Below are 27,094 nucleotides of genomic sequence, written 5' to 3'. Positions count from 1 at the left end.
GAGCAAATAATTGGTCCGCATGATCGCGACTGCCATTTAATGAATCCTCGCCAAGAGATATCTCAGTCTTCACATTTCGAGCATCGCGTAGCTTTCATGGCATATAGTGCCGTCAGCTCGGATATAACGTTTTTTTGCGAGATCTCGCCACGGAAATTTGGTTAATATCGCTATGTACCAAGAAACATTGATGATAACGGTATCTCCTTCCTCATTTCCAAAGAAATAAAATCCAAAGAGTCAACTTTTGTGGATGAGGTGATGCTTGGTTGAACACTTGTGGATTATTTAGCTCTAATAACGGCAATACAGCCACTGAGCCAAGAATCGGCTATGCCCGTGAAGATGATTTTTTGGCCAAAATCTGGATCTACGTATATACGCTGGAGAAGCGTAGAACGGCGGCTGGCTATCTGGTCACGCACAACTTCTTCAAATCTTTAATCGCTTTTTAATCGATAAGGAGATTATTAGGATGAACTTATCCTTAGTACTCATTTGGGAGCTAAAATATGTATTGGAATAGGCCTAATAGGATCTCCAATGTAAAATAAAGTATACAAAATGGTATAGAGAACAATGGAGAGTAAACGTCTCTGTCTCAATTCTATCCTATCTCTTTCTTTCTTTCTGCTACTTCTCTCCTTTCTTCCATGGCTAGGGTAGATACTTTTCAAAGCGTTGAATGCAATGCAGTTATCAATATCTCGGTGCTTCTTGGCTCGCCTTTTTCAAATTTCAATTTCAAACGTTTACTCGCACAATGATCCCGAGTCCTAGTGGTGCTGACTGGGACGCTACACAAGTATATGCAAATATACATAAATGTATTATAGTATATGATGAAAAATTTGTTTGCACTACTCGATCGTCTGAAACGCCAGCAGCAACCACAATTGAATTAGTTAAAAATAGAATTTTAAACACAAAATTTCTTTGTAATAATTTTATTTATTTTTCTTAATTTTTCAAAAATTTACTTTTCAAAATTCAATGACCATAAATGAACGCAGTCTGTGAATTTGCTGAAATAAATGTGCACATTTTGACTATCAAAAGCTGGTACATGATTGAGGTCGGGGAAGAGTGTTTGATCGAACCAGCGAACGTTCAACCGATCTTGCAGAGATCATGTACGCGCGTTTGCTTTGTCGATTCCTTTGAGGTTCACCGCTCGAATGCATCAATTGATTTCTACTTGAAGTCAATTACAGTAACCATTTTTGTACGTAAGTACGTAAGTGCAGCTGAGAGTGCATATATGCATCAAAGTATGTCTGTGTACTCGTATGTATTATATGTGTAGTATGCGCAAAAATTCTACACTCCACCGCGCTAGTTGGTGGTCGGCCACATATTTTGTAATGCTTTACCCAACTTTTTTTTTACACATTTTGTTAAGAGTAGGCGCGTATTTTTTATTGTTTACAAATATTGCTCCAATTTAATTAAAATTCACATGACGTAATTCGAAGCATAGGCACACATACATAGTTTGTGTTACGTACGAGTGTGCAGTGGTCGTACTGCTATTGTGGGGTAGGTTATTAAGGTAGCTTTGTATGTGCATATGTATGTTTTGTCTGTAGTTTTATAATTGTGTGTACACTTCAATAAATTAATAGTACGCCTTTCCTTCTCTCAGATATGCGTACAATTTTATTAAAGGAATTGTGTCAATATTCGTTGCATGCTTCCATACTTTTAGTATATTTCATGGGTTTTAAGGCATTCCTTACATCGTAAAGATGGAATTTCATCACTATTCCGCAAAAAATTATAATTCAACAGAAGTCACAGCAACTATCTAGGTTACTTATCATCAAAGTTTATTGAGTATGCCTGTCTTTCACTCTTCTATCAATGATGCTAACGAATACCAAAATCAGAAACAAGAAAACTTGATACGTTTGGGACGAGCTTTTATTCCAGTTTATGATATGGAATTCATTTTATTTATTTATTAATGTTCAGCTATGAAATACATGATATACTCTTATTAAACCTTAAAATTAAGCCTAAACAAGATTATTCACTAAAACAAAATTTTATTGAGCTTCTTAATACCAGGTATCACAATGTTCCTTAAGGCCACCGAGTGTCAACCTGGCTAACCTAATCCTCCCAGGAGATGAATTTCGTGATGGTCGTCTAAAAACGGTTGTTGTGCCAGAAACAATCGATGCTGTGCGTCAATTGATAACGCGAGATTGTCATGTGACATATCGAGATATATATTTTTCGTCTTTATAAAACTACGTGTTGAGCTGTTATTCGACATTTTTATAGAAAAGTTTATATTTTTTAGCATATATGTACGTACATATAACGTTTTCACTAACGAACTTTATTTGTTCTTTTTACAGTGAATTGAAAAATTCATCTCGCCCACAAGCAAATTTTCGTGCGATGATTTATTACGATTTTCGACGTGGAGTATCGAGGGCGGGGCACATTGATCAATTTTCTGCGACTTTTGGCGTTGAAATACACTTTCTCACTGCAAAGCGCTGGTTCAACGAGTTCCAATGTGACCGCCGATTATTGAAGAATGAATTTCTTGAAATCCGTCTAGTTGTCGTGCCAGAAACAATCGATGCTGTGCGTCAATTAATAACGCAAGATAGTTAGGTGAGAGTTAGGGGTAATCAGAATTTTCAAAAAATTGGACTTTTTCGCATTTTCTTAAAGTATGATATCTTAAAAATATTGTGTGAAAATTTGAAGTGAATCCGACAAATACTTTTCGAGTTATTCAAGAATTAACAAAGGGCGCTTGGACGTTCCGGAGCGTTCGAGAGGAAGTAGCAAAACTTTGAATGCGTTTTTCTCAAAACTTTGCTTTTTAAACTGGTGATCCCTGTAATTTAAAAACAGCTTGGTCGATTTCAATAACATTTATACTGCTTTTGAAAAGCATAAAAAACTCGTGCCTGATCGATCGATTTTTGTTTCTTTTTTTTCAAAAATTTCAATTTTTTTAAACAATTAATTGTCGGTTTTCTTCTCGAAAATCTGAAAAATATTTCCAGATTCCGCCATATTGTTAATTTTGAAAAAAAAGCTTCGACCAGGCACAAGATTATCTATTAATAAACTAATTTCTCTTGACCGATTGATTTTAGATGAATCTCCAAGGACTTGTGACCATCACTGCAAGGGACTTCTGGGGAAGCGGGCTCCACACGAGCAACGATAACTTTTACAATTATAAATTGTTTTTTCTGAAGTAAAGACCAAATAACATGGTTTAATGCTTTGTTTTTTATTTTGTATAATAAAATAAATCAATTGACTAGCAAGAAAAATTATTGAAAATCATAATTTTTTCGTGCCTCTGACTACCCCTAGCCCTTGAACTGTTCGGTTCGGTTCCGATTGTTGGCCTTAAAAATGTATGCTCTGCTGTTCTCTAATAACTTGTGTTTCAGCTGATTTCTACTTAACTAAAGATTAACAAGTCTACCATCGACCAAATATTTACACTACGCCAAATCTTGGAAAAGACCCACGAAAGGAGAATCGACACACACCATCTTTTCGTCGATTTCAAAGCTGCATTCGACAGTACGAAGAGGAGTTATCTGTATGCCGCGATGTCTGAATTTGGTATCCCCACAAAACTAATACGGCTTTGCAAGATGACGTTGCTCAACACCAGCAGCGCCGTCAGAATTTCGAAGGACCTCTCCGAGCCGTTTGATACCAAACGAGGTTTCAGACAAGGTGACTCGCTGTCGTGTGACTTCTTTAACCTGATGTTGGAGAGCATCGTACGAGCCGTAAGAGCGTACAATTGCTGGCGTATGCCGATGATATTGACATCATCGGTCTTAACAACCGCGCTGTTAGTTCTGCCTTCTCCAAACTGGATAAAGAGGCAAAGCGAATGGGTCTGGTGGTGGACGAGGACAAAACGAAGTATCTCCTGTCCTCAAACAAACAGTCGACGCACTCGCTTATCGGCACCCACGTCACTGTTGACAGTTATAATTCCGAGGTTGTAAAAGACTTAAATAAACGAAGCATTAACACCGATAACAATGCCAGCCTTGAAATCCAACGTAGAATATCTCTTGCGAACAAGTGCTACCTTGGACTAAGTAGGCAACTGAGCAGGGTCATGTTGTCCGAATGGATACAAACGCTCCGGCTTTGAAAGTATTCGATGCGGTACCAGCTGGTGGTAGTAGAGGAAGAGGAAGGCCTCCTCTGCGTTGGAAAGATCAGGTGGAGAAGGACTTGGCTTCACTTGGTGTGTCCAATTGGCGCCGGTTAGCACGAGAAAGAAACGACTGTCGCGCTTTGTTAAACTCGGCCAAAATCGCGTAAGCGGTTATCGCGCCAATTAAGAAGAAGAAAGATTAACAAGCAATTAGCAAAGAACATATAAATGTAATATTTGTTTATGTGTATGTATTTATGATAATGGGTAAATTGGTGAGGTATTAAAGTTTTATTGCAATTGATTTACTTACGATTACTCTTTAAATGGAATATTCATAGGATTACTTGCTTGGTACTTACTCATAATGGCATAATATTGTGACGTGTCCAAGATACATTCTTTCTACGTGATGCTAAACGCTAGTTACAAGAATTTCATAGGCGCGTTGAGGTGCACATTTTTATTATTAATCAGCATAGCTGAGGCGTTACTCATATTATGTCATTTTCACTCCCACCTACTCAAAATATAACCTACACATATCCGCTGCTATTAAAGAATCTAGAGAATCACTGATGTGACTTTAATGTGCCTCATTATTCAAAAAGACAAAATAAAAATTTGAACGGCTGTTTCTAATTACGATTAATTTGCTACAATATTTTATCCCCTCTTTTAAATGAATAGGTAACTGAAATCAACTCGCATTATTAGCCATTATCTCGCAAAAAGATATTTATCAAATTCAAATTACAAGAAAAGTCGTATCATATAATATTGCAATATAACAAATCTTTTTACATCATGTACGAGAGCCGGTTGAAAAGTCCGTGCAAATACAGAGTGATGGCACAGAGGGTATGTTTGGTTAGTGGCATCTCTCGGAAGAACACACACCAAGTTTCAGCCAGATCGTCTATTTCTTTGTGTTTCGTTTGAATCGAGAAAGTTGAGTGATTTTCCTTTTCCATCACGACAACGCACCAGCTCACTCTTCAGCAGTTGTGATCGCAATTTCCAAGCCCATTCAATTTTAATATAAAAATATGTAAGTTTCAAGTGGCCGATTTTTGGCAATATTTTTTGTATGCGATGTTGAGAATTTTCTTCCGTTTCAACAGATATTCGGAATTATTTCATATAGAAGAAAATGCGAACCCCCTCAGCGAAAAAAAATTGTCAAAAATCCAGAAGAAGTTTGAGTGGCTTAAAATTTGCAATTTTTATAAGAAAAAATGGACTTAAATTTTTCTAGAAACTCCGTATAAAAAGTGTGATATTGATAAAATCTTTGATTTTTTTCAGTTTGCACAATGTTTGAAACTACGATTTATATAGTTTTTGTAGGATAACGAACTCTATTTTGCATAAAAATATTTCTTTAAATTAAATGATAAACAAATAAATTGTCAAAACTTGTCAATAATTTCTAGTGATATACTTATTTAACGCAGTGTATGTACTATTGCATATCAAATATCTATTACACGTTGACAATATCTTAACATTTCTAATCACTTTCAAAGAAACCTTAATTTTATAATATCGATTGTTCGCTATTTTAAATTTTTATTATAGGAACAGTTTATTTGACAGTAGTGTAGGTATATTTTTCCAACTTTCAAAATTTTTTAAGACTACCATTGTATTCGATTGAAAATTATAAATAAATTATAATAAGTTTGGCTATTTTCCAACGGATTTTGGAATATCGGGTGTTTTTTTAGCTGCATGAGAACTATCGATATCGATACCTATACATATCGCTAGCTAAGAATGAAAAGTTACTTAGTCCAGTTTTTTTAGTTTAGTTTTTCTAAAAATATCTATTTGAATGCAAAAATACAAAAAAAAATTAAAAAATGCATCCTTTGCTAAATTCATCCAAACTAACTGTTTAATTTCTAAACGTTTCTCTTTAGTGAGAAGCAATTTTGCTAAATCCAAAATACTCAACCATAATGTGAAAAGTGCCAAAGAATACTAAAGATGTTCATCAAAGTTGTGGAAACCGATCCATTTGGAGTTGTTTTTGTATTATAATTATCGCAAAAGAAGCTCTACAGAAAATGATCTTGACTTTTTTTTATTATTTCTTGTAAAACTTGAGTAACCGGACTTAGTAACTTTTCAATCTAAGCTGGCGATATATAAATTTATCACTGAATTAACTTTTATTTGCATTCAACTAAAATAATTTAATCTTTCTGGGATGTTAGCAACCTTACTTCATTTTCTAAATTATTGAGTTTTAAAGATAATGAGTTTTTAAGATAATTTTTTTATTCCCAACTTTAAAAAATTGTTATTATTTAATGATACCTTTTTATCACAACAATTCGAGGATATATCCTGCAAGGTGGAGTAATTTTAATCTCTCAATTTAGTTTTTCAATAACTTTTTCACGATATAAAAATATTTTGGCTGATGGAAATCTTTATGTTCACCTTTACGCGTTCCATTGTTTGCCTATTTGTACACTGCAGCTGTCTAGTTCACAAGTGTCAAATATGATTGACGTACGACGCCATTTTTTTTTTTTTTTTTTGTTTATTTGAAGTTTTTTGTGATGCTCATGCCAGTTACTCTACTGCCTAGAACCGATTGAATTTGGGTTATATTAACTTTGAGGTTATCGGTCTATTACGGCTTATAGACAAAACGATGTGACATTAGAAAATGCCAAAAGGAAAAATCTAGCGGCGACAAATTGCAAGATTTTGGTGACTAATTGACGTCACCTCCGCTATTGAATCATGGCATGGTGATTTTTCAACAGTGAATGAATAAGAAATAAAAGCCAAGCGCCATCAAAACAGCATGGCTGCCAGACCCCGTCAACATCGGCCCGTTCCTATTAGAACACCCTATAATTTTCGCATCCCAAATACTACTTGTAGTTATTTTAAGGAAAACTTACTTAAACTACTTTCAAAATGAAGGAATTTCAAATTGATCGGAACATGTACATACATATTTTTAAAAGCTAACTGTAAAATGTGTATAAATAAAACATAAATACTGATTAAATTATTTAATTTTAAATTTTTTTAATGTTCTGACATTGCTTCCAACTAAAGGGATCATATTAAAATTGAATTTCGAAAGTGTAAAAAACAAAAATCGTCTTTAAAAAAATTATGGTACTAAATTTTTGAATTTAACACATATGTGTTTTTCGTTGCAGAAAATTAAATATAATCTCAGAAATGTTAAAGTATTATTGCTAAAAATATTTTTAAATAAAATTTAAAAAAATGTAATTTAATAGCAGGAAATATGAATGTAATTTTAGGAATATAAAAATATCATAGATAAAATAGAATTTTTAAAGTAAAATTTTTTGAAAATATATTACAGTGCTATATTTCTTGTTAGATTTTAAACTTAGCACATTTTTTCTTAACTGTAGAAAATATGCATTTAATTTCGAAAATGTAAAAATATCATGGCTAAAAAATATTTTTGAAAATCAAATTTTTGGGAAAAATATTATCATAACATTTTTAGTAAAGTTTTAAATTTAACAAAAAATATTTTTTTAAACTTTTGTTTCTAATTGCATAAAATAGGCATTTAATCTCGAAATTGTAAAAAAATCATTTAAGAAAATTAGTTTGACTTAACAAAACAAAAATATGGTGTCATACCTTGCTATTAAATTTTGAATTTTACAAAAGCAATTTTTTACACATTTATTTTTAATTGCAGAAAATATAAAAATAACCTCGAGAATGTAAAAATATCCTTGCTAAAAATATTTTTGAAAATAAAATTTTTGGAGAAAATTATAGTAGAAAAAACTTTGTTAGTCTTAAAAAAAATATAGTGTCATAAATTTTTGTTTGAGTTTTCCAAAAACCAAGAAATAATTTTTTATGGTGTTAGATTTTAAACTTAGTAAAAAAGCCGCCGTAGCCGAAAGGGTTGGTGCGTAACTACCATTCGGATTTCAGAGAGAACGTAGGTTCGAATATCGGTGAAATACCAAAATGAAGAAGAAGTGTTTCTAAAAGCGGTCGCCCCTCGGCAGGCAATGGCAAACCTCCGAGTGTATTTCTGCCATTGAAAAGCTTCTCATAAAAATATCTGCCGTTCCGAGCCGGCTTAAAACTGTAGGTCCCCCTCCATTTGTGGAACAACATCAAGACGCACACCACAAATAGGAAGATAAGCTCGGCCAAATACCCGAAAAGGGTGCACTCGCCAATTACATATATATATATATACCTATATATTTTTACACATTTTTACTTAATTTCAAAAAATATGAATTAAATTGAAAAAAACTAAAAATAAAAAAAATGGTTACTTAAAATAATTATGGTGTCATATCTTTTTGTTAAACGTTACGCATTTCCTTTCAATTGCAAAAAATTGTAATAAAATCTCGAGAATATAAAAATATTATAGCTAAACAGCATTTGTGAAAATAAAATTTGTGGAAAAAAATATAATAATATAGTATAATGAAAATGACGTCAGAAATATGGCGTCACATCTTAGATTTTGAAATTTACAAACAAAAAACCAAATTTTTGGAAAGAATTATGAGAGCATATTTTTTCGATTTTGAAACTTACGAAGAATAATTGTTTTACACAAATTAGTTTTAATTATAATATAAATTTTACTTTAAACTTTAAACTTAAACCTAAAAATTTTAATTTTTTCGCCCCTAATTTTATTGCAAATATAAATATCTCAAACTATCCATTTTCATCCATCATTTGCACAAAAAATCGTTTGTTATTAAATGTCCCTACATGCCACATATTTATACGGCTGCCCAGAATAGCTTCCAAATAATTGCTGTGTATTTGTGGCAAAAGAGAGGAGCGGCAAACTTCCACTTTAAACTTTTAATAAATTTATCAGCCCAGCAATTACCGAAAACCCATTTCAATTATCAAGTGCCTTAAATCGTTCCACTTTGTTAATATGCGAATCAATTTCAATTTCTTCACATTTTTCAAATGATATTCGACTTTGATTGGTATCAGAATTATGCAAATTTTATTGGCTTTACAGCCTACACTTGAAATTCCATGAAAACGTAATGCCACATTTAAATAGAAATTTCGTGCCACATTTTTCTTCTCCTTCCTTTTTCTGATCTTCGCTGTTTATTACACATTGAAAATTACACATTAAAAATTGCGTGATTGTTAACTTGATTATAAGCTACCTAGGCAGTCAACTCTTTCGCCCACACAAATGTTTGATTTGCTTTTATAAACATATAAGTAAGTTGATCGAATCTTGAATAGTTGTGAGTTTTCAACTTATTTTGTTGTTTATTCTTTATTTGTTAGTTGTTATTCATTTTATATTTTATTTACTAGAGCTCTTTTCAATCGAACAACCGATTAATCGATTGATCAGATAGCAAAAGTTATTTAGACAAATAATCGAATTAACTATCGATTAACCGCTCACTTTCGACTATTTTGATTATTTCGAGCCATTGGTAATCCGCTAAGTCTATGCATGCAGCGTGCGATTTTCAGATATTCAATTATTTCGATTAGCTGTTCTTTTTTCAAAAATGATTAGTTTTTTACTACACTGTACAACAAAAATCAACTGTTTTTGTTAGCCAGGAAGAAATGCATATATAATATATGTACATGAGACTATAGACCATATGTAATAACTCAGTTTTTCATTTTCTCATCAAATTAACTTTTTAAAGAGCTTTAGAGTTTCAAAGGGGAAGCGTAAACAAAGGTGCAGGAAAATTGAAGTATTTTTTTTTTACATTTTTATAAAACTGCTAGAAAAATTAACTTAAAGTTTGTATTGTATTATATTACTACATACATACTACTTATAATTAAATTTTTTTTTTTTCAAATTTTTCATGAGAAAATTTAATTTTTTTTTTTAAATTAACTTTTATTTGTAGTCATTTGTGAAAAAAATTTAAATTTGTCGCACTGCGTACTAAAACATGTGATATGAAATTTCACATGTAACTTGGAAAAATCGCTAAGTTTTTTTAAGTTGGCCGAGAAAGCATTGAAAATGTTGCACGTCCAGGTCATCCTTAAACGCCAAAAATAGTTGGCAATATTTAAAAAAATGTTGCCCTGGCTCGATTCGCCACATTCACTGGACTTCTGATAGATGAAATATTAGTCAGCATTACTAACTTTATTATTTTGCGGAATTCCGTTAACGAAAAAGACAAAAAACCAAAAAACGGTTCAAATTGCAGAGAGCGTAGTCTGCTCACTCCGCTTTATCCGACGGGAAGGTTGTGGCTAAGTACGGCATTTCAGTGTTAGACCTCTTGCATATACAAGGAGGCTCAAAGTTAATCATCCAATTTTGTTTACGAATAACTTTTTTACTAAATAAAAAATATATTTTAAGCCATGGAAATTTTTATTTTGGCCTTTACCCGCTCCATTGTTTGTCTGTTTGTGTACTACAGCTGTGATTGGCTTAGATGTCATTTGCAAAAGTTATAAATATTTTCTGATAAGATGACTAATTTTGTGCCCACTGTATGTTCTAAATGCTTTCAAGATTAAGTCTGCAACAAATGAGTGGCAAAAACTCAGTAATCTTAGAGAAAGGTCACATTTCTAGTAGTTTTTAAGCCTCTGATTACGAATCTAAAGTCAAAATTTAAAAAATCAAAGTGGCGGAACATGCACAGTGGCTTCAAACATAACAGATTAGGAATATATGTACAAGTAATGTCAGTGTTAAAAATATTCAATATTTTGAACCCAATCTACCAACCCAAAATGGAGGACAAACATTTTTTTAAACAAGTTTTTCCCACAGTTAGAATCAGGCGATTCGGTATATTCGATGTTTTTTACAAAAGCAAAGATTTTAATAAAAAAAAAAATTAAAATTGAAAATTAAAAATATGTACATCTAGAATTAGCTCTTTTAAACACCCACGAAACACCGCGAGAAAGATTTCAGTACGAATTTTCTATCTATTAAACACCTAGGAAACACTGCGAGGATAATTCCAATACGGTATTTGTCTGCACGTTCGTATGCGCAGCTACCCGATGTATATGAATTCAATCAGTGGTTTGCCAATGCCTGCCGTAGTGCGACCGTTACTAGAGAAACCTTTTTCCATGACTTCATGTGCATACGAAAATTGATGGTTCACAATCACGTACCTCGCAGACTATATTTTGCCTGAAATGCTCGCAAAAGCTATTGAAAATTTAACTCCACAATGACGTATTTAGACGTTCCGGTACTGGCCATATGGCCGAAATCGTTTTCCATGATTAATGCCAAGAAACTAAACAAATTCTCATTTCCTTCAAATTTGTGTATTTTTTATTTCAATTTATTTTCTTAACAGGGTTGAATGAAATGTAGCTGTTATGACCTTCTCAGTTTCTTTTAAAAAAATAACGCATAAACTAAAAAAACAAAAAAAAAATTACTTACACAATTTGAAAAAGAAAATTTAAATCAATTAATTCCTAACTGCAAGAATTTACGAAAGCCAAAATTGCGTAAAATCTCACTTTTGTTGGAGCATAAAAAATATGAACATGAAACATAGAATAAGGAATTTCGCAGTTGTACGCACAATTCACTTGAATTTAAATAAGGAAAGGTAAACAATCCAAAATAATAACTTGGCATAACATATTGGTATGCACACATACATACACGCATGCATTGAAATGAGTTTGTAAACGTGTAGGAGTATTACTTACGCAACTTTCAGCCAGACCAGACGATCCGCTGAACAGATAGAAAAAGATCACAGCCCAGTGCAAATTTAGACGACCCAGTCTATAGTGGCCGACCACAGTGTAGCTAACAAACCTTGTACTCGTATCTGTTCCAACATATTCTCACATATACCTACATGCACACAATACGTCTTACTTTTTATCTCTATAAACTGTTTTGTTTTTTTTGCGATCAGCTCGTGTCAGCTGCTTATTGGCGTCGGTGGCAATTAGTTCATTAACTCAGGCTGGTCTAGCGTTGTTCGAGGAGGGGGTGACTAAATTTTTTAGCCTGCTAAATAGTTGCTGATGTTGGCCCCATTCTGTCGCTGTATATTCAAGTTTTTAGTTCCAGCTACTCGTACATACATTTATATATACCAATAATTGTGGCTGTTCAATTACATTTGGATGGGAAGCCGCCTTGTGCGCCCTGCTCGACTGACCAGATGGCCGCTGAATAGGTATCGTCTATTTAACAAAATTGTACACATTTTGCAAATTACAAGCGGATCTGCGCATCTGTTATTAGAGCGCAACCGATCAATATCAAAATCGCATTTCTACTTATTCAATATTTGTAAATACTACATAATTATGTATATGTGATGTGTATGTTTGTATAAGTCAACTTATGAAAGTGTGCGCAATTTATGGCGGTGCTTGTTTGCTTTACATATCGCCGTCGTTTGTGTTTCTCTTTTTGGTTCTGTGTCTGATTTTGTTGTACTGCTCCATCTTCTTGCCTTTTAAAGTTGGATTATTTTTATTTGTGCATTTATGTTCTTGAGGTGTGGCCATCATACTCGCATACTAAAGATTTCCACACTTCAATGTTTTTGTTGCGAAATGAAAGGTACGAATATTTCTCTCCAAGATTATCGGTTGCTTAGTGCGTCATGCATGTACAAAAAAAATTAAAAAAATTAACTAGATCATTGTGCATTAGAAGAAATAAAATCTTGGGTACGATGGTGAGGCAGTAATGCCTGAAAATTTAAATAAGGATCATTATATTAGCAGAACATCTTATTTTTCCGTAACAGTATCCCTTCAACTCAATTCACGTCATTCAAAGTTTCTTCAATTTTTAAGACTTTCCAAATAAAACGATTCCTCCAGACCTTTTCAAAAAAGACGACCTCTTCATTATTCACGAATATCTCATCGCCTAGCGGTTCCTTCATTCTCGGATGGAAAAAAGGCTATATTTAGAGATTATGCCGGATGAGGAAGCAATGCATAATCTACTTATACTCTGGGAAGTTTGAAATTTTCCCCGTTGATTTTTCATCATTTTTTTTCTTAATTTTCTCAATATACTTTAGTGAATGCAAGACATTTTTTATATGGAGAAAATTATAAATATTAATTGTAAAGATATAAAAAGTAAACGGGATTTTTCACCAACTTCAAATTTGCGCTTTATTATTATTCTTATACTAAAATTTTATATGCTATAAAACTGTATACCAAAATTTTATAAAAAAAATTCTAATTGAAAACCGAGGAATCGGCATGAAAAGTTTCTGGTATTTTTCGAACTTTTACGAGAAATTTAAAAATTGGTTATATTTGGCAATGAGCTATACTTTCATACAAAATAATGACCAAACAAGAAAATTAAAACAAACAAAAAAAATGGAAAAATTGCCAAATTGGCTTAAATTTTGATGTGCTACCGTTTGGCACCGAATATATAGTAATTCATGCAATTTTGTTATTACGACTGCGAACTTCTGCGCTCATGCTGTCGTTTTTACTTTAAATTGGCAACAAGTCGATCTAACAACTTTCCATAATATGCGGGTTAATCGTTTTACCCTTTTAAGGTAATCGATATGGATGGCACCGCGTATATTGCAAAGAACACGTCACCACGACTTGGCTGGCCGACAGATCCACCTTGAGCTTTCTTATCAAGAGAAGTACACAGTCTCGGCCGTAACTTCATCTTTGGTGTGTTGTGATGAAGCAATGTTTTATTCACGACTATTAAATGGGCCAGATTGCGACTGAACAAATAATCCTTTGATGTTCGCAAACAATATCTATTTTATAGCTAAATATTTATGCATGAATTAGCTATTTATTTAATTGCCTGTGGTTCTTTCAAGTTAGCTCATCTTCATTCGGAAATTCTCCAGTATCATACTATGTACAGGGTTGGCCATATTGAACTGACCCATGTGATTATTAAAAAAATATGGAAAAAGAAACACTTTTTTGTGTTTCATTGTGAAAAACATTTAATTTAGTTCAAGGAGATTCGTTTACATCACTTTTTGAATATGATATCGCGCAAGTGGTCGCCCTTAGCTCGTATAGCGTAATGTGCCCGTTTTTCGGCGTTTTCCATAGTTTTGGCCAGCGTCTCGGCCGATATGGCGGCTATTTCCCGTCGGATATTGGCCTTAAGTGCGCCTAGTGTCTTTGGCTTGTTGACGTAAACCTTAGATTTCAAATAGCCCCAAAGAAAAAAGTCCGGTGGCGTCAAATCCGGTGATCGTGGCGGCCAGTCAAAATCGCCGCTTTTTGATATCAAACGGCCAGGGAACAAAGTCTTCAATAAGTTGACGGTGGCTCGTGCTGTGTGTGGTGGTGCGCCATCTTGCTGAAACCAGAAGTGCTCCATACCATTTTCACGAACAATCGGCATCACAAAATCGGTTATCATGGCCCGATAACGCTCTTGATTGACGGTCAATGGTTGGTGTTGACCATTTTCAAAGAAGAACGGCCCAATGACCATATCAGCGCAAATGCCACACCAGACTGTAACTTTTTGGTCGTGGAGAGGTACCTCTTCAATAATTTGAGGGTTTTCAGTGGCGTAGAAACGGCAATTTTGCTTATTTACGGTTCCGTTCAAGGAGAAATGGGCCTCATCACTCATAATGATTTGATGCCAAAAATCCTCATCAGTTTGGGCCATTCGGACGACAAAATTGGCATATTCCAAGCGACGAGGCTTGTCGGCCGGCAACAGTTGTTGATTTAGTTGTATTTTGTACGGGAATATCCCCAAATCCAAACGAATGATACGTCGTAGAGTGGTCCGAGGGATGTCCAACTGAGCAGAACGACGATTACCTGACGTTCGCGGCGATGACTCGATACTGGCTCGTACGGCCGCGATATTTTCGTTAGATCGTCTTGGCCGCTTTTTATTTGGACGTCGGGTATTAGCCACAGTGCCGGAAGACAAAAATCGTTTGTGCATTTGCTTGATTGCGTTCTTTGACGGTGCACTTTTCACTTTATTTTTTTTTCTCCACGCACGTTGCGTTTTTACAATCGAGAAGGAATTTTGAATGTACAGCTGAACAATTTCAGCGCGTTCTATTGGGGTGTACTGTTTCATGGTATAAATCTCCTTCGACTGACGCTTCCAACGCGGTATGTCATTAGCTGATCTGAAATTACAGTAAAAAGTTATAGGGTTACTCAATGGGTCAGTTTAATATGGCCAACCCTGTATATCGACCACCAACTGGCCCACCACACCGAAATTGAACAAACTAGTGATAGATGACTTCCTATATGCCTAATTGTAAGAAACTTCGAGATTTCGATGTTGAAAGTTGTTCAGCAACACTTAACGCTACAGCAGCAATATTCTCAACTGAACGTCGGGTTCTTGTTCTGCCGGTGCTGTTTCCATCCTCGACAGATCCAGTTTCTTAAAATTTTTTCATCAATCTTTGAATTGTCGGCTCATTCGGGTGATTATTTCCTCCAAAAAAAAATCACGAATTTTTTGTTAAAGGTTTTCTTAGAGATCGATCATCGATCATTTCATAACAAGTTTCAATAATTTTAACGCGTTGTTCTATCGCTTAAAATAGGACATCGGTCTACTTGACATACATATGTGAAAGATGACATAAAAAGGTACCGTCTCGGAATTATTCTTTACTGACATCTAGCCTTTACTATGGAAATAACCTTTATTTAACTTTCACACAATGTTTGCTCGCCTCACAAAGGCATTCATATGAGTGCAAATCATCTGAAAAGCTGATTGTCTTACATCTTTCTGTGACTCTTTCGTTTTTTATTTTGCAAACCATTTAATTTTTGTATAATCAAAACAAACTTGCGAACATAAGCATTTTCTTAGACGATTAGCTCACTTTTATTATTGTAGAATCAGTTAATTCTGGTCTCGGAAGAGGAGTTTGACATTCAAAGCGCCTTACTCACAAGTTGAATGCATCACATATTGCACCCATACATACGCAGCAGCATGTATATGCACATTCATGTTTTATTATATGAACCTGTTAACGCTGTGCATTTGCATAGTGGCGATGTAATGTTGCACGATTAAAATCATTTTTTTTTTTGTTTCATTTTGATTAGTAATCCAAAATAAAAACATTCACGCCACACGGTGCGCCTGCTGGCTGCTGGCGATTGACAGTAATTGGAAGCGTGAATTTAATGTTGACTTAATCGAATTTTGAACGTTGCAATCACCAATTTGAGTGACGCGCTAACCAACCAACCAGCCAAGCAGCCATAACAGAGCGCACAACAGGCAAGGAGGAGGTGCGTTGCCGTTAAACTGTGTTGTTTGTTGTTTTTGACAACGAGCGGATATAGTAAATTGGGCGATTTTTTGTTTTTAATAACTACAAATATCTGGTGTTTAAAAGTTGACCAAATTCATGCAAATATTGTATAATGCTCTTATTTTTCGATTAACAAATGCACTGAAAAAAATGTGAATGCAAATGTGAGTTAATTTCATTTATTTGTTATTTTTGAAACTTAAGTAGTACAATATGGCGCAAAATTAATCATCTACTCTTCATTTTGAATAAATTTTTTACTAAAAAAAAACTATTATTTTAATTGACGGAAATCTTTCTTTTGAACTTTACGCGCTCCATTGCTTGCTTGTTTGTATACTGCAGCTGTCTAGTTCATAAGTGTCAAATCTGATTGACGCACTACATCATTTGAAAAAGTTGCAAATCAACCGATAGGGTGATTAATTTTGCGCCACCCTGTACATACATATATGTATGCTACATTTTTGCTCATTTGTTTGTTTATATAAATTTGCGTTTATCTTCATTTGGCATTTTTCCTTCAATCGTCGCATTAATTCATTGATATTTGCATTGAAAAAAGGAAGAGTGCATTGTGAGTCATTTAAAAGGCAGAAATGTGGAAAATCGCTTATTTTTAAATAATATTTACTCATCACAACCCAACGTCCTCTCATCTCATTATGGTGCCAAGTTCACCTGTGGGCATAGAAATTTATTCGCGCAATTTTCTGTCTATGGGGAAATAGAAAAAAAAAAAAACGTTTTCTAAAGAGCTCTTTTGTAAATAAGCTCTGATGTTTCTTTGTTTGAATTTTGCGTACCAGATATCGAAAGGTATGATATTTGACATACCCTGCAGGGAAAATGAGAACTAGTAAAAGAATGCGGTACACTTTAGCTTATTCCGAAAACGACACCGAGTAAACTAGGTGGTGCAAAATTAATCACCCTAACAAAAATTTCTAATTTTTGCAAATGGTGTCGCGTCAACTATATTTAAAACTTCTGAACTAGAAAGCTGAGCTGCAGTATACAAACAGTATTTCAGTAACAGTTATTCAGTCAATACTTATTATACAGCTGCACGCGTTTTAATGCACATTTGTACTTCATTAATTCTAAAATGTACTTATTGCTCTTACCTTACACAAAAATTGTTTACTTAATAAGGTAATATTTTAGGAATAATATTTTGTTTTGAGGTTCGTGACCGAAAATTTCTTGTTGTTTCAAAATCGTGTAAAAATCGGTAAAAAGATAGTTGGGGGTAACTTTTCTCGTATATGTGGTTTATAGAGGCCTGTTTGAATAAAATTCCGAAATTCGGTGTAATCCTGCAATGCAACTCAACCACATACGAGGTGTGCTCAAAAAGTATCGCGAAGTTTGTGTTCTTTTCAAAAATTATTTATTTATTCATAAATATCTATTTTGTCCCCTTCAAAGTAATCCACATGAAATATTATGCACTTGTGCCAACGTTTTTTCCAATCTTCGAAGCACTTCGAAAAATCCTTTTTTTGATCTTGTTCAGCTCCTCCTTCAATGCCGTCTTTATCTCGTAAATCGTAGTATAGCGTCGTCCTTTCATGGGCCTCTTCAGTTTCGGGAACAAGAAAAAGTCACAGGGGGCCAGATCTGGGGAATACGGTGGCTGTGGCATCATTAGTGTGTTGTTTTTTGCCAAAAAGTCGCGCACCAGCAACGATGTGTGAACAGGGGCGTTATCGTGATGCAACAGCCAATTTTGGGTCTTTGCAGGTAATATAATATTCCTTATTGACCGTTTTACCCTGTGGCAAGAACTCATGATGCACAACGCCCCTGCAATCGAAGAAAACGGTAAGCAAAACTTTTACATTCGGCCAAACTTGGCGTGCTTTTTTCGGTCTTGGTTCGTGCGGCAAATTTGCAGCAAATTTGGGTCGTCGCGGACAGAGTCCAACATCTCATTAACAATGTTCATGCGATGCTGCTTTTGGTCGAAATTCAGCAGTTTTGGAACGAATTTTGCGGCGACCCACCTCATGCCCAAATCATTGAAATCGAATGGCAAGAGCCAATTGATATGTCTAGGTCCTCAGCAACTTCTCTAACGGTGATTCGACGATTGGCCAATACCATTTTCTTCACTTCATCAATTTTTTCGTCTGTTTTGAAGTGCTCGGGCGTCCGGCACACTTTTCGTTGTTCACATCTTCTTAGCCTTCCGAGAACATTTTGTACCACCGATAAACGTTGCTTTGTTCCAAAGTAACTTCTCCGTATGACACAGTCAACATTCGGAATGCAACCGCACACTTCATTTCGTTTTTCACACAAAATTTGATGCAGGTTCTTTGATCTATCTTTTTGAATACGTAAAAATCGAAGACGAGCCGAAACACGTGCAAGCAAAGCAGCTGTCAACAATTAACTGAACTCGTCGTCATGAGTGAGAGAAATCGAAATTCGAATGTACGTAGGCTGCAAAAATTCAATATTCGCGATACTTTTTGAGCACATCTCGTATAAAAAGTCCGCATGTGAATTCACTGCTTCACATACTCGTACATAATTGTTAAAAATTGTTTTTAATATTGTAAAATATAGGATTTAAGTTTTTTTGCTTCTAATGTAATTTGTTAATGAAATTTATTTTCTTCTTTTAATTACAGCACACAAATATGGCTAATCCACTATTGAAATCCTGCTGCTTGTTCCAATCACTACGAAATGGCGCCATCATTTCTGGTATCCTGGCAATCACCTTGTCAATCATAACGATAGTCATTAGTTTGACACTACGCATAGATTTCAATACAATTGATTTCGATATTTTTCCAAAGAATATTGTTAAAATTATATTAATAATAAATCTTTGCATGACCATTCTGATATCACTGCTAATGATCATCGGTGTCATAAAGGTGAGTGGAAGGGATGGAAAAATGAGAAATGGATCTAGAGTTATAAAGGAAAAAATAATAAAAAAATTTTGGAAAGGGTGTTTTTTAATGGTAAAGAATCTTAAATAGAAAAAAACTTTTCTCGAATTGAAGCTTGAATCTTAAACTATGGTAACCATGTAAAGGAGGTATTTCAAAGGACACGCCCAAATGATGTTTTAAAATAAAATATGGATTTAGATTCTTTCGGGTGTCACTATTTTCACTCAAAACACGGCTCTGAACAATTATGTGTGAAAAACGACCTAATTTAAATGTCCACCATGACAACCTCTACAAGTAAAATCCACCAAACAACACATTCATAAACGCCTAATTATTGAGAACGTCGAGATATCGATGTTGAAGGTTGTTCAGCAGCACTTTGCGCTGCAGCAACAATATTCCCAACCGAACGTCTAGTTTCTTGTGAGCCAGTCCTTTTTCTATCCTCGACAGAACACCTTGAAAATTTTTCACCAGCCTTTGAATTGTCCACTCATTCGGATGTTTATTTCCGCCAAAAAAATACGAATTTGCGATATGTTTTTCTTAAAGATCGACTATTTTCAAAATAACTTTCAATAATTTTAACGCTTTGTTCTATCGCCTAAAATAGTACATTTGTCTACTTGACATATGTCAAAAATGACATAAAACATGTACTGTCCAAGAATTATTCACTACTAATATCTATCTGTCACTTTAAAAAACCCTTTATTTTCGAAAAAAATATTGCAAATGGTGTTGTTTTTGGAAGTGACGAATCTTAAATAGAAAAACACTTTTCTCGAAAACCTGAGAAACTTCAGCTTATACTCAAATTAAAACTTGGAGCTTACACTATGTTTAATATACCCTATGATTAAAAAGTACTGGGAAGGTGATCTTGACTCTTTTCTTCGTTTGCCAAGGGGTAGTGCACCATGAGCACTTTCCATCGGGCCAGACAGTCAATAAAGAATATTATTTGTCCGTTTTGAAGTGTTTGAGAGATGCTGTACAGATGCCGGAAATGTGGGAAGCAATTCTTGGGTTTTGCATGGTGATAACGTGCCATAGCACCGAGCCCAAATTGTGCTGGATTATTTGACCAACACCAAGTAAATACCATCGTGCAAACACCGTATTCACCTGATATGGCCCTGTGCGACTTCTTTTTGTTTCCCAAGTTGAAGTAACCATTTCGTGGCAGGAGATTTCAGTCGATAGAGTAGATCAAAGAGAATACGACGAAGGAGCTGAAGGCCATCCCTTCGTCGGCCTACCGAGGGTGCATGGAGGACTGGGTTAAACGTTGGCACATGTGTGTTGCTTCAGACGGGTCATATTTTGAAGCTTGAAGGAGATAAAATAAATTTGCCTGAAATTTAACTCTGTTTATACTTAGAATAAAATGTGATTAACCTTTTAAGGTTCAATTATTACGATCGAACTGCAAATTATTCTGAGTTAAGATCACAAAAATTACTACTCAATAATTTTTCAAAACTCAATTTTGCGGTAATTAACCACTCCAAAAGCTCAGAGTATACAGTTCAATAAGCTTAGCTCAACCGTTGCACAGTGGTCCGACCAGAAGGCGTTGGCGGACAAAATTTAATAATTCATTTAATTAAGCTGAAAATATATATTTAGGGGTTTTAAGGATCAGTGATGACGAATCTGACCTTAGTTTTAGCAAATTTTAAATTCATTGAATACTATAAATACATTTTTACTTCCGTAATTAGCTGGTGAGTTCATTTTTACATTTTTCACGACCCCAGAGAGTACCACGTGGAGGTTTATGGTAAGGTTATTCGCTCATCATTTTTTTTGTTTTGTTTTAGATTTTTTTTATTTTTTATTTTTTTTTAATTTTTTTTTTTAATTTTTAAATTTTTTTTATTTTTAATTTTAATTTTTTTTTTTTGTTTTAGTTTTTAAGTTCTTTTTGGATATTTAGTTGTTTTTTTTTGTTTTTCATTTTTAATTTTTTTTTATGATTCAGAATCCTCGGTTTCTGATGAGCTGTTTTCTGAGGCTGGATCATTTTTCAAATTTAAAAGCGCAAATTTTTTTGAAAATGGTTTTGGCTTGTCTTTCGGAACCTTAGTTTTTGATATTATAACTACATCTGATGAACAAAGCAAAGCATTTAATAAATCTGTCATTGTGTCTCTTAATGCTGATGGGGTCTGTGATGTCTTTTTCTGTCTTTACACAAAATTGCATAAGCCATATGTAACGTTTTGCCTGTGGGTAAATGCACAAAAGCTACATTATTTTTAATTTGCGCAACTTTGCGCAACAGGTTTCAGTTTGAGATCATAGCTGAAATATGTGGCTACATCACTCATGTTGATTTCAAGTGGACCGGTGTGGACCACTCGAAAAAATGATCTTTAAAAAAAAATTTTCGAAAAATTTTGAAATTTCAAAAAAAAAATTGGATTTTGTACCACAACTTAAGAGAATTATTACTGTTTCCGTTAATATATTCAATTATCTTTTTTTTTCAATATTTGGTTAACAATCAAAGGGTAATATTTATTTGCAGACATGAAAATGAAACTCTTGTATGAAGTACGATTTGCATACAATTTCATGTTTAAAGTCAAAAAACTACAATGAAAAATTTTTTAAATTAAGTAACATTTTCAGGAAATCTGCCTTGAATATTTAAGAAAACATGTGCATTATCAAATTTTTATTTCAAAAATGTTGAAAAATTGAATTTTGTCCGGCCGCCGGACCACTGTGCGTTGATTTTGCGTCCGCCATATTAAATTCGCCAAAAACTGAATTAAAAAAAAATATATTTTGTAGACCTGTGTAGTTCAAAGAGTTCAATTCATACGAAAAAGTAAACTGCGCTAAACGGTGACTTCTTCTCGATGTAAACGTGTTTTAACAATGGCTTGTGAATTAACATTGCGAATCATATCTTTTAAAATAAATTTGAAGAATTTGCAACCGTTGCGCCGGCTTTGCCAATCTACACTAACCTCAAAAACCAAAAAAAAAAAAAACCGGAATTCTATCAAATCGGATTTCCCTTTACTTTTTATTAGAATACCCTATAAATTTGTATACATGTTTTTAAGTATTTTATTATTTACGAATTTCCATTTTAATTTCTCATTTGCAGCGCAATCACTATTTAATGATGCCATGGGTGGTTCTGGGCATTATGATTGCAATCGGTTTGCTCGTGTCAGTGATATACACTGCCGTGAAGGTCTTCATCGATGGCTATGTGCTGACTTGTATACTATGGCTTGTTTTTGGATTGATCACAACAGGTAGGTGAAATAAAACACAAAATTTTGCAGATACGAATTTAAAATTAACAGAACTATTAGTACTATTTCAAAAAATAGTTGTAAATACTTACACTCACTCTATGATATTAGAGAGGATAGCAAGCAAAAGAGAACAAATCCAGCTGCAAACAAAATATATATTTGTGTACCTTTCGTCACAACATAAAAGGTGATCAATTTAGAGATACCAGATTTTAAATTGAAATAAAACAAGGAAAATTTAAATTGATTGGGCAGTCTTTATTATTTTGTGTGTAGAACCGTTCATGACATATTTTTTAAAGAAAGTCACTTTCAAATCCGTAAACACCAGTTTTGTCGGTATCTCGTGAAAAACTTTAGTAGCCAACATTACTAAATGTCTCATTCGAAGCTGGTTTATCTACAAAGCATTTACAAAGTGAAGTTCAAAATAAACAAGACTGAACTGAAATAGAAACGATAGGAATCTTTTTTCTCGAGTTTATTTATTCGAAATAGTCCCCTCTGGTCTCGATACACTGTTTTGCGCGATCTAAAAACTTGTTGAAAGAGTGTTTCCGGTAATTGACCAGAATGTCTTTCAGGATGTCGGTACAAGCCTTTTGAAATGACCTCTAGGGATAAACGCTAAAAAAAACACTTTTTTCATGAATTTATTGTAGCGAAACGGTTCAAGTCAGTTTATTAAAAGTTGTTGCATATTATAAAGTAACATTTCAAGAATATTTGATAAAATTTTCATGTAAAAATATTGCAAAATGAGCGAATGAGAGCACATTTACGTAGACGTCTTTTCAAAAATACATTTTGCAGCAGTCAGCATATCTCAGCGTAGAATCATCTGAAATCAAAAAAATCGAATAATTTAGTTAAAGTATGAGTTAAACTTCCCCCCAACGTTTATTTTGACGATTTATTTTCATTTTCAGCCATTTGGTAGTCGTTTGAAGTAAAAAGTGATTTTTGACGAAAAAATGCCGCCATTTTATAGGTGTAAAACCACCTTAATATAAAAAAAATGGCGAAAAAAAAACGTTGGGAGGAGGTTTTTTATATGTAAAATATGTGTGCAAAATTTCAAAAGGATCGGTTGAGTAGTTTTCAAATGCCAATGACTACGCACTTTAAAAAAAAAGGTTCGAGAAAACCGCGTTTAAAGTTTGTAACGGACTACGCGCGCAACTGCTGCGTCTCGGCAGATGTTTGAGGCGGCTCGGCTTTATGCTCTATAACTTAAAAAGTTTTGCTCGGATTGACTTAAAATTTTAACACGGTATTTTTGAAATGTTTTACTACAATAATCGATTTTTATCCCTCACCCCCCCCCCCCCCCCCCCTCCCCTTAATTTTTGATTTCTCCAAAAGCAATTTTTTGGGTGGTGGCTCATCTGGCGCCTTCCGTTCGGCAGTTTAACGCTTCGTTTCATCACCAGTTACAATGTTGTAAAGGAAGTTCTCGTTTCTCGTTTTCCCGCCTCTTTAATGGGGTCTTTCGAATGTTGAATTCTGAGCAATTTTTGGTCCCCAGTTAACTTGTGCGGAATGAAACGAGCACAGACCTTTCGTAAGCCCAATTGATCAGTTAAAATGCAATAAATCGATTTTTTGAAGATATTCAACTCCGATTTCATGAATTTTAACGATGATTTCGGTTCATTTTTGATACATTTACGAAGAATTTCGATGGAGTTTTCGGTGATTTCTGATTTTTGGGGGCCCGTATGTGCATTGTCAGTTATGTCCTCACACCATCTCTGAAACGTGAGAACCACTCATAAACTCTGGCACGAGATAGACAAACATCGCCATAAACTTTTCTCATCAATTCAAATGCTTCGGTAAACGTTTTTTTTTTTTGATTTAGCTCTTTGTTCGAAACTCATTTTTGTACCGATGACATAAACATACTGACACTTTAGACGCAATAACTTCGCTTCCACTGAACCGAATATCACCAAGCTTTCACTGGAAGTTAGCTAGGGAACTTCCAACGCACTAACTCATTAAAAAGATGGCACCATCAAAAACATTTTTATGATGCTAGTCTTGTTTATTTTGGACTTGTAGACTTTGCATACCCCCACAAATAAAAGTCCAATATCACACTATGTTGGTGGCAAATTCACTGGTCTGAGACGTGCTATAAATTGCTCACCAAACCGACGACGCAGTAAATCCATTGTTTCACGGGCTGTATAGCAACTAGCGTCGTCTTGTTGGAACTGCAGACTTCAATTTCCGGCATCAAAAAGTCGCCTATAATAGCGCGAAAGCGTTCGCCATTCACTGTTACATTGACGTCAGCCTCGTCTTTGAAGAAATATGTGCAAATGGGTGTAATGGCTGTTCTGGAATGGCTTCGGGTTACTCTTCAGTCCAAATACGGCAATAAGCCAAAAATGAGCCTCATCACTGAACTCCATAAGTTGGACTGAGCGCGCGATGAACACTTTTCACAGAGCGTCGATTTTCGTAATAAAATTATATGACTTGTAAATCTTGTTGCGGTGTGTAAGTCTATCCCTCATGGAATGTCAATAAATACTCAAAAAACAAACGTACTATATTTAGTTTGACAGTAATCACGCGAGATCTGTCAGAAAACCCCTATTGGAAAAAGTACCTTTACTTGAGCGTACAAGGTGGCTCAAAATTAATCATCCAATTATCCAAAAAAATCTATGCTTAAATGTCCTCTAAATGTCTTAATGAATTATTATGAAAAAAACAAAAATATGTGAGAGGCGTGTAGAGGCTGTTTTGTTACTAACTACAAAGTCATTAAAGTTGCATTCTGTGATTGTGGTTGTTACATTTTGTGGTTCGTAGTCTTTCTATTAATAGACAAGAGTTTAGACATCTAAAGTAAAAATTGTTAATAGGTCATTCAACCCATCATATTGCAAATGTTCATTTTGTATTGTAATTGGAACTCCCATATGACTCAAGCCGAATATCGATGCCGGTTTCCAAACAGGCCTACTTCTAATGCGCGTAACTTTGTGCAAACTCATCTAAGACTAGCTAATCGTTGATAATGAGTAGTTCCACGAAGAGCAAGAAGTTTTCTACCTTATTACTGCAGATCCAAAACTAAGTGTGCGGCGAATCGCCAATCAACAAGTTAGTCCCAAAGTAACAAATAGTTCACGTTTTTGAAAAAATAAATACATAAATAATTTGCGCGTACACTTCTGTGAAGTGTCTGGTCGAGCTTCTCCTCCTATTTGTGGCATGCCTCTTGATGTAATTCCACAAATGGAGGGACCTACAGTTTTAAGCCGACTCCGAACGGCAAATGGTTTTTTATGAAAAGTTTTTTCATGGCAGAAATACGGGGCGACCGCTTTTTCTAATTTTAAAATGACAAGTAATTTTTTTTCAAGGCTAACTCGCTTGACCCGTTAATAAGGACCGTACAACTTAAGAAACTTTTCGCAGCAAGTTTCCAATTCAAACAACTACTTTCTAAAACAATAGACTTACAATTTTATACTGTTCTTAAGATTAGACAACCGACTGCGTAATAGGTTTCTAAAGTGTCTGATAAAAAAAAACGAAAACAATTTTGAAGGTTATCTAGTAAATAATTTTATTGGGTTGCGAATATATACGATTATATAATATATATATATATATAAAATTAAAAATAGAATCAATTTCTCAACTTTAAGATTTTTCTCGTCAAGAAATTAGTCACAGAATGTAACTGTAGGTATTTGTGGTCGGTAACAAAACAGATGTTTATAAAAATAAAAAAAAAAACAGTTAAAATTTTCTCATCTGAAATAAAGTAAACTCAATGGATGCTTCTGTTTACGTTTCCCCTTGTTAAATTCGTTTAAGAAATTAATTTGATGAGAAAATCTGTAATTTTCTTAATTTTTAAATGAAATCCGTAGTTTCCGGTGCATATGAAATTTCTTCTGCATAACAATACAAAGTTGATTTTTGTAGCACGGTGTAATATGTAATATCTAATAATCGAGTTCCTCATTTAAGGAAAGTTTTTTATTATATGCGCACCTAAGTTCCCGTTGTTTGTCAATAGATGCCACCAGCAGTGTGTGCTAGCCGATTCTAACATAACCTAAACTTCATAAACCAAGCTTAGACATTTGGAAAACAAACTGCTTCGACACATTAGTGATTTTGTTTTGGTATCATATACTTTTGGTTTTGTGAAAATGTCTGATTTTGTGCCGAATAATCGTCATTTGCGAGAAGGGTTGATTTTCCTCTATCATTCGAAAAAAAAAAACGGCAGCTGAAGCGCATCGAGAGCTACAAAAAGTTTATGGAGATGCTGCTTTAAGTGAAACAACGTGCCGAGATTGGTTCCGTCGCTTTAAAGACGGTGATTTTGATGTTGGCGACCGTGCGCGTGAAGGAAGGCCAAAAACCTTCGAAGACGCTGAA

At 34.4% G+C, this 27,094-nt stretch overlaps 1 protein-coding gene across 1 annotated transcript in view; it reads left to right on the top strand.

The window, feature by feature from the left end:
- The window catches only part of LOC129250646 (uncharacterized), a 68,092-nt gene that overhangs the window by 32,634 nt on the left and 8,364 nt on the right, over nt 1-27,094 (top strand). Inside the window, exons 2-3 of the mRNA XM_054890253.1 lie at nt 19,116-19,367; nt 22,519-22,672. Coding sequence (XP_054746228.1) covers nt 19,125-19,367; nt 22,519-22,672 — 397 coding nt within the window. The 5' untranslated portion in view covers nt 19,116-19,124. The remainder of the gene's footprint in view (nt 1-19,115; nt 19,368-22,518; nt 22,673-27,094) is intronic.

This window comes from Anastrepha obliqua, chromosome 1 (assembly GCF_027943255.1).
Source record: "Anastrepha obliqua isolate idAnaObli1 chromosome 1, idAnaObli1_1.0, whole genome shotgun sequence".
Taxonomy (NCBI): Eukaryota; Metazoa; Arthropoda; class Insecta; order Diptera; family Tephritidae; genus Anastrepha; species Anastrepha obliqua.
This window is presented reverse-complemented; position numbering and strand designations above follow the sequence as displayed.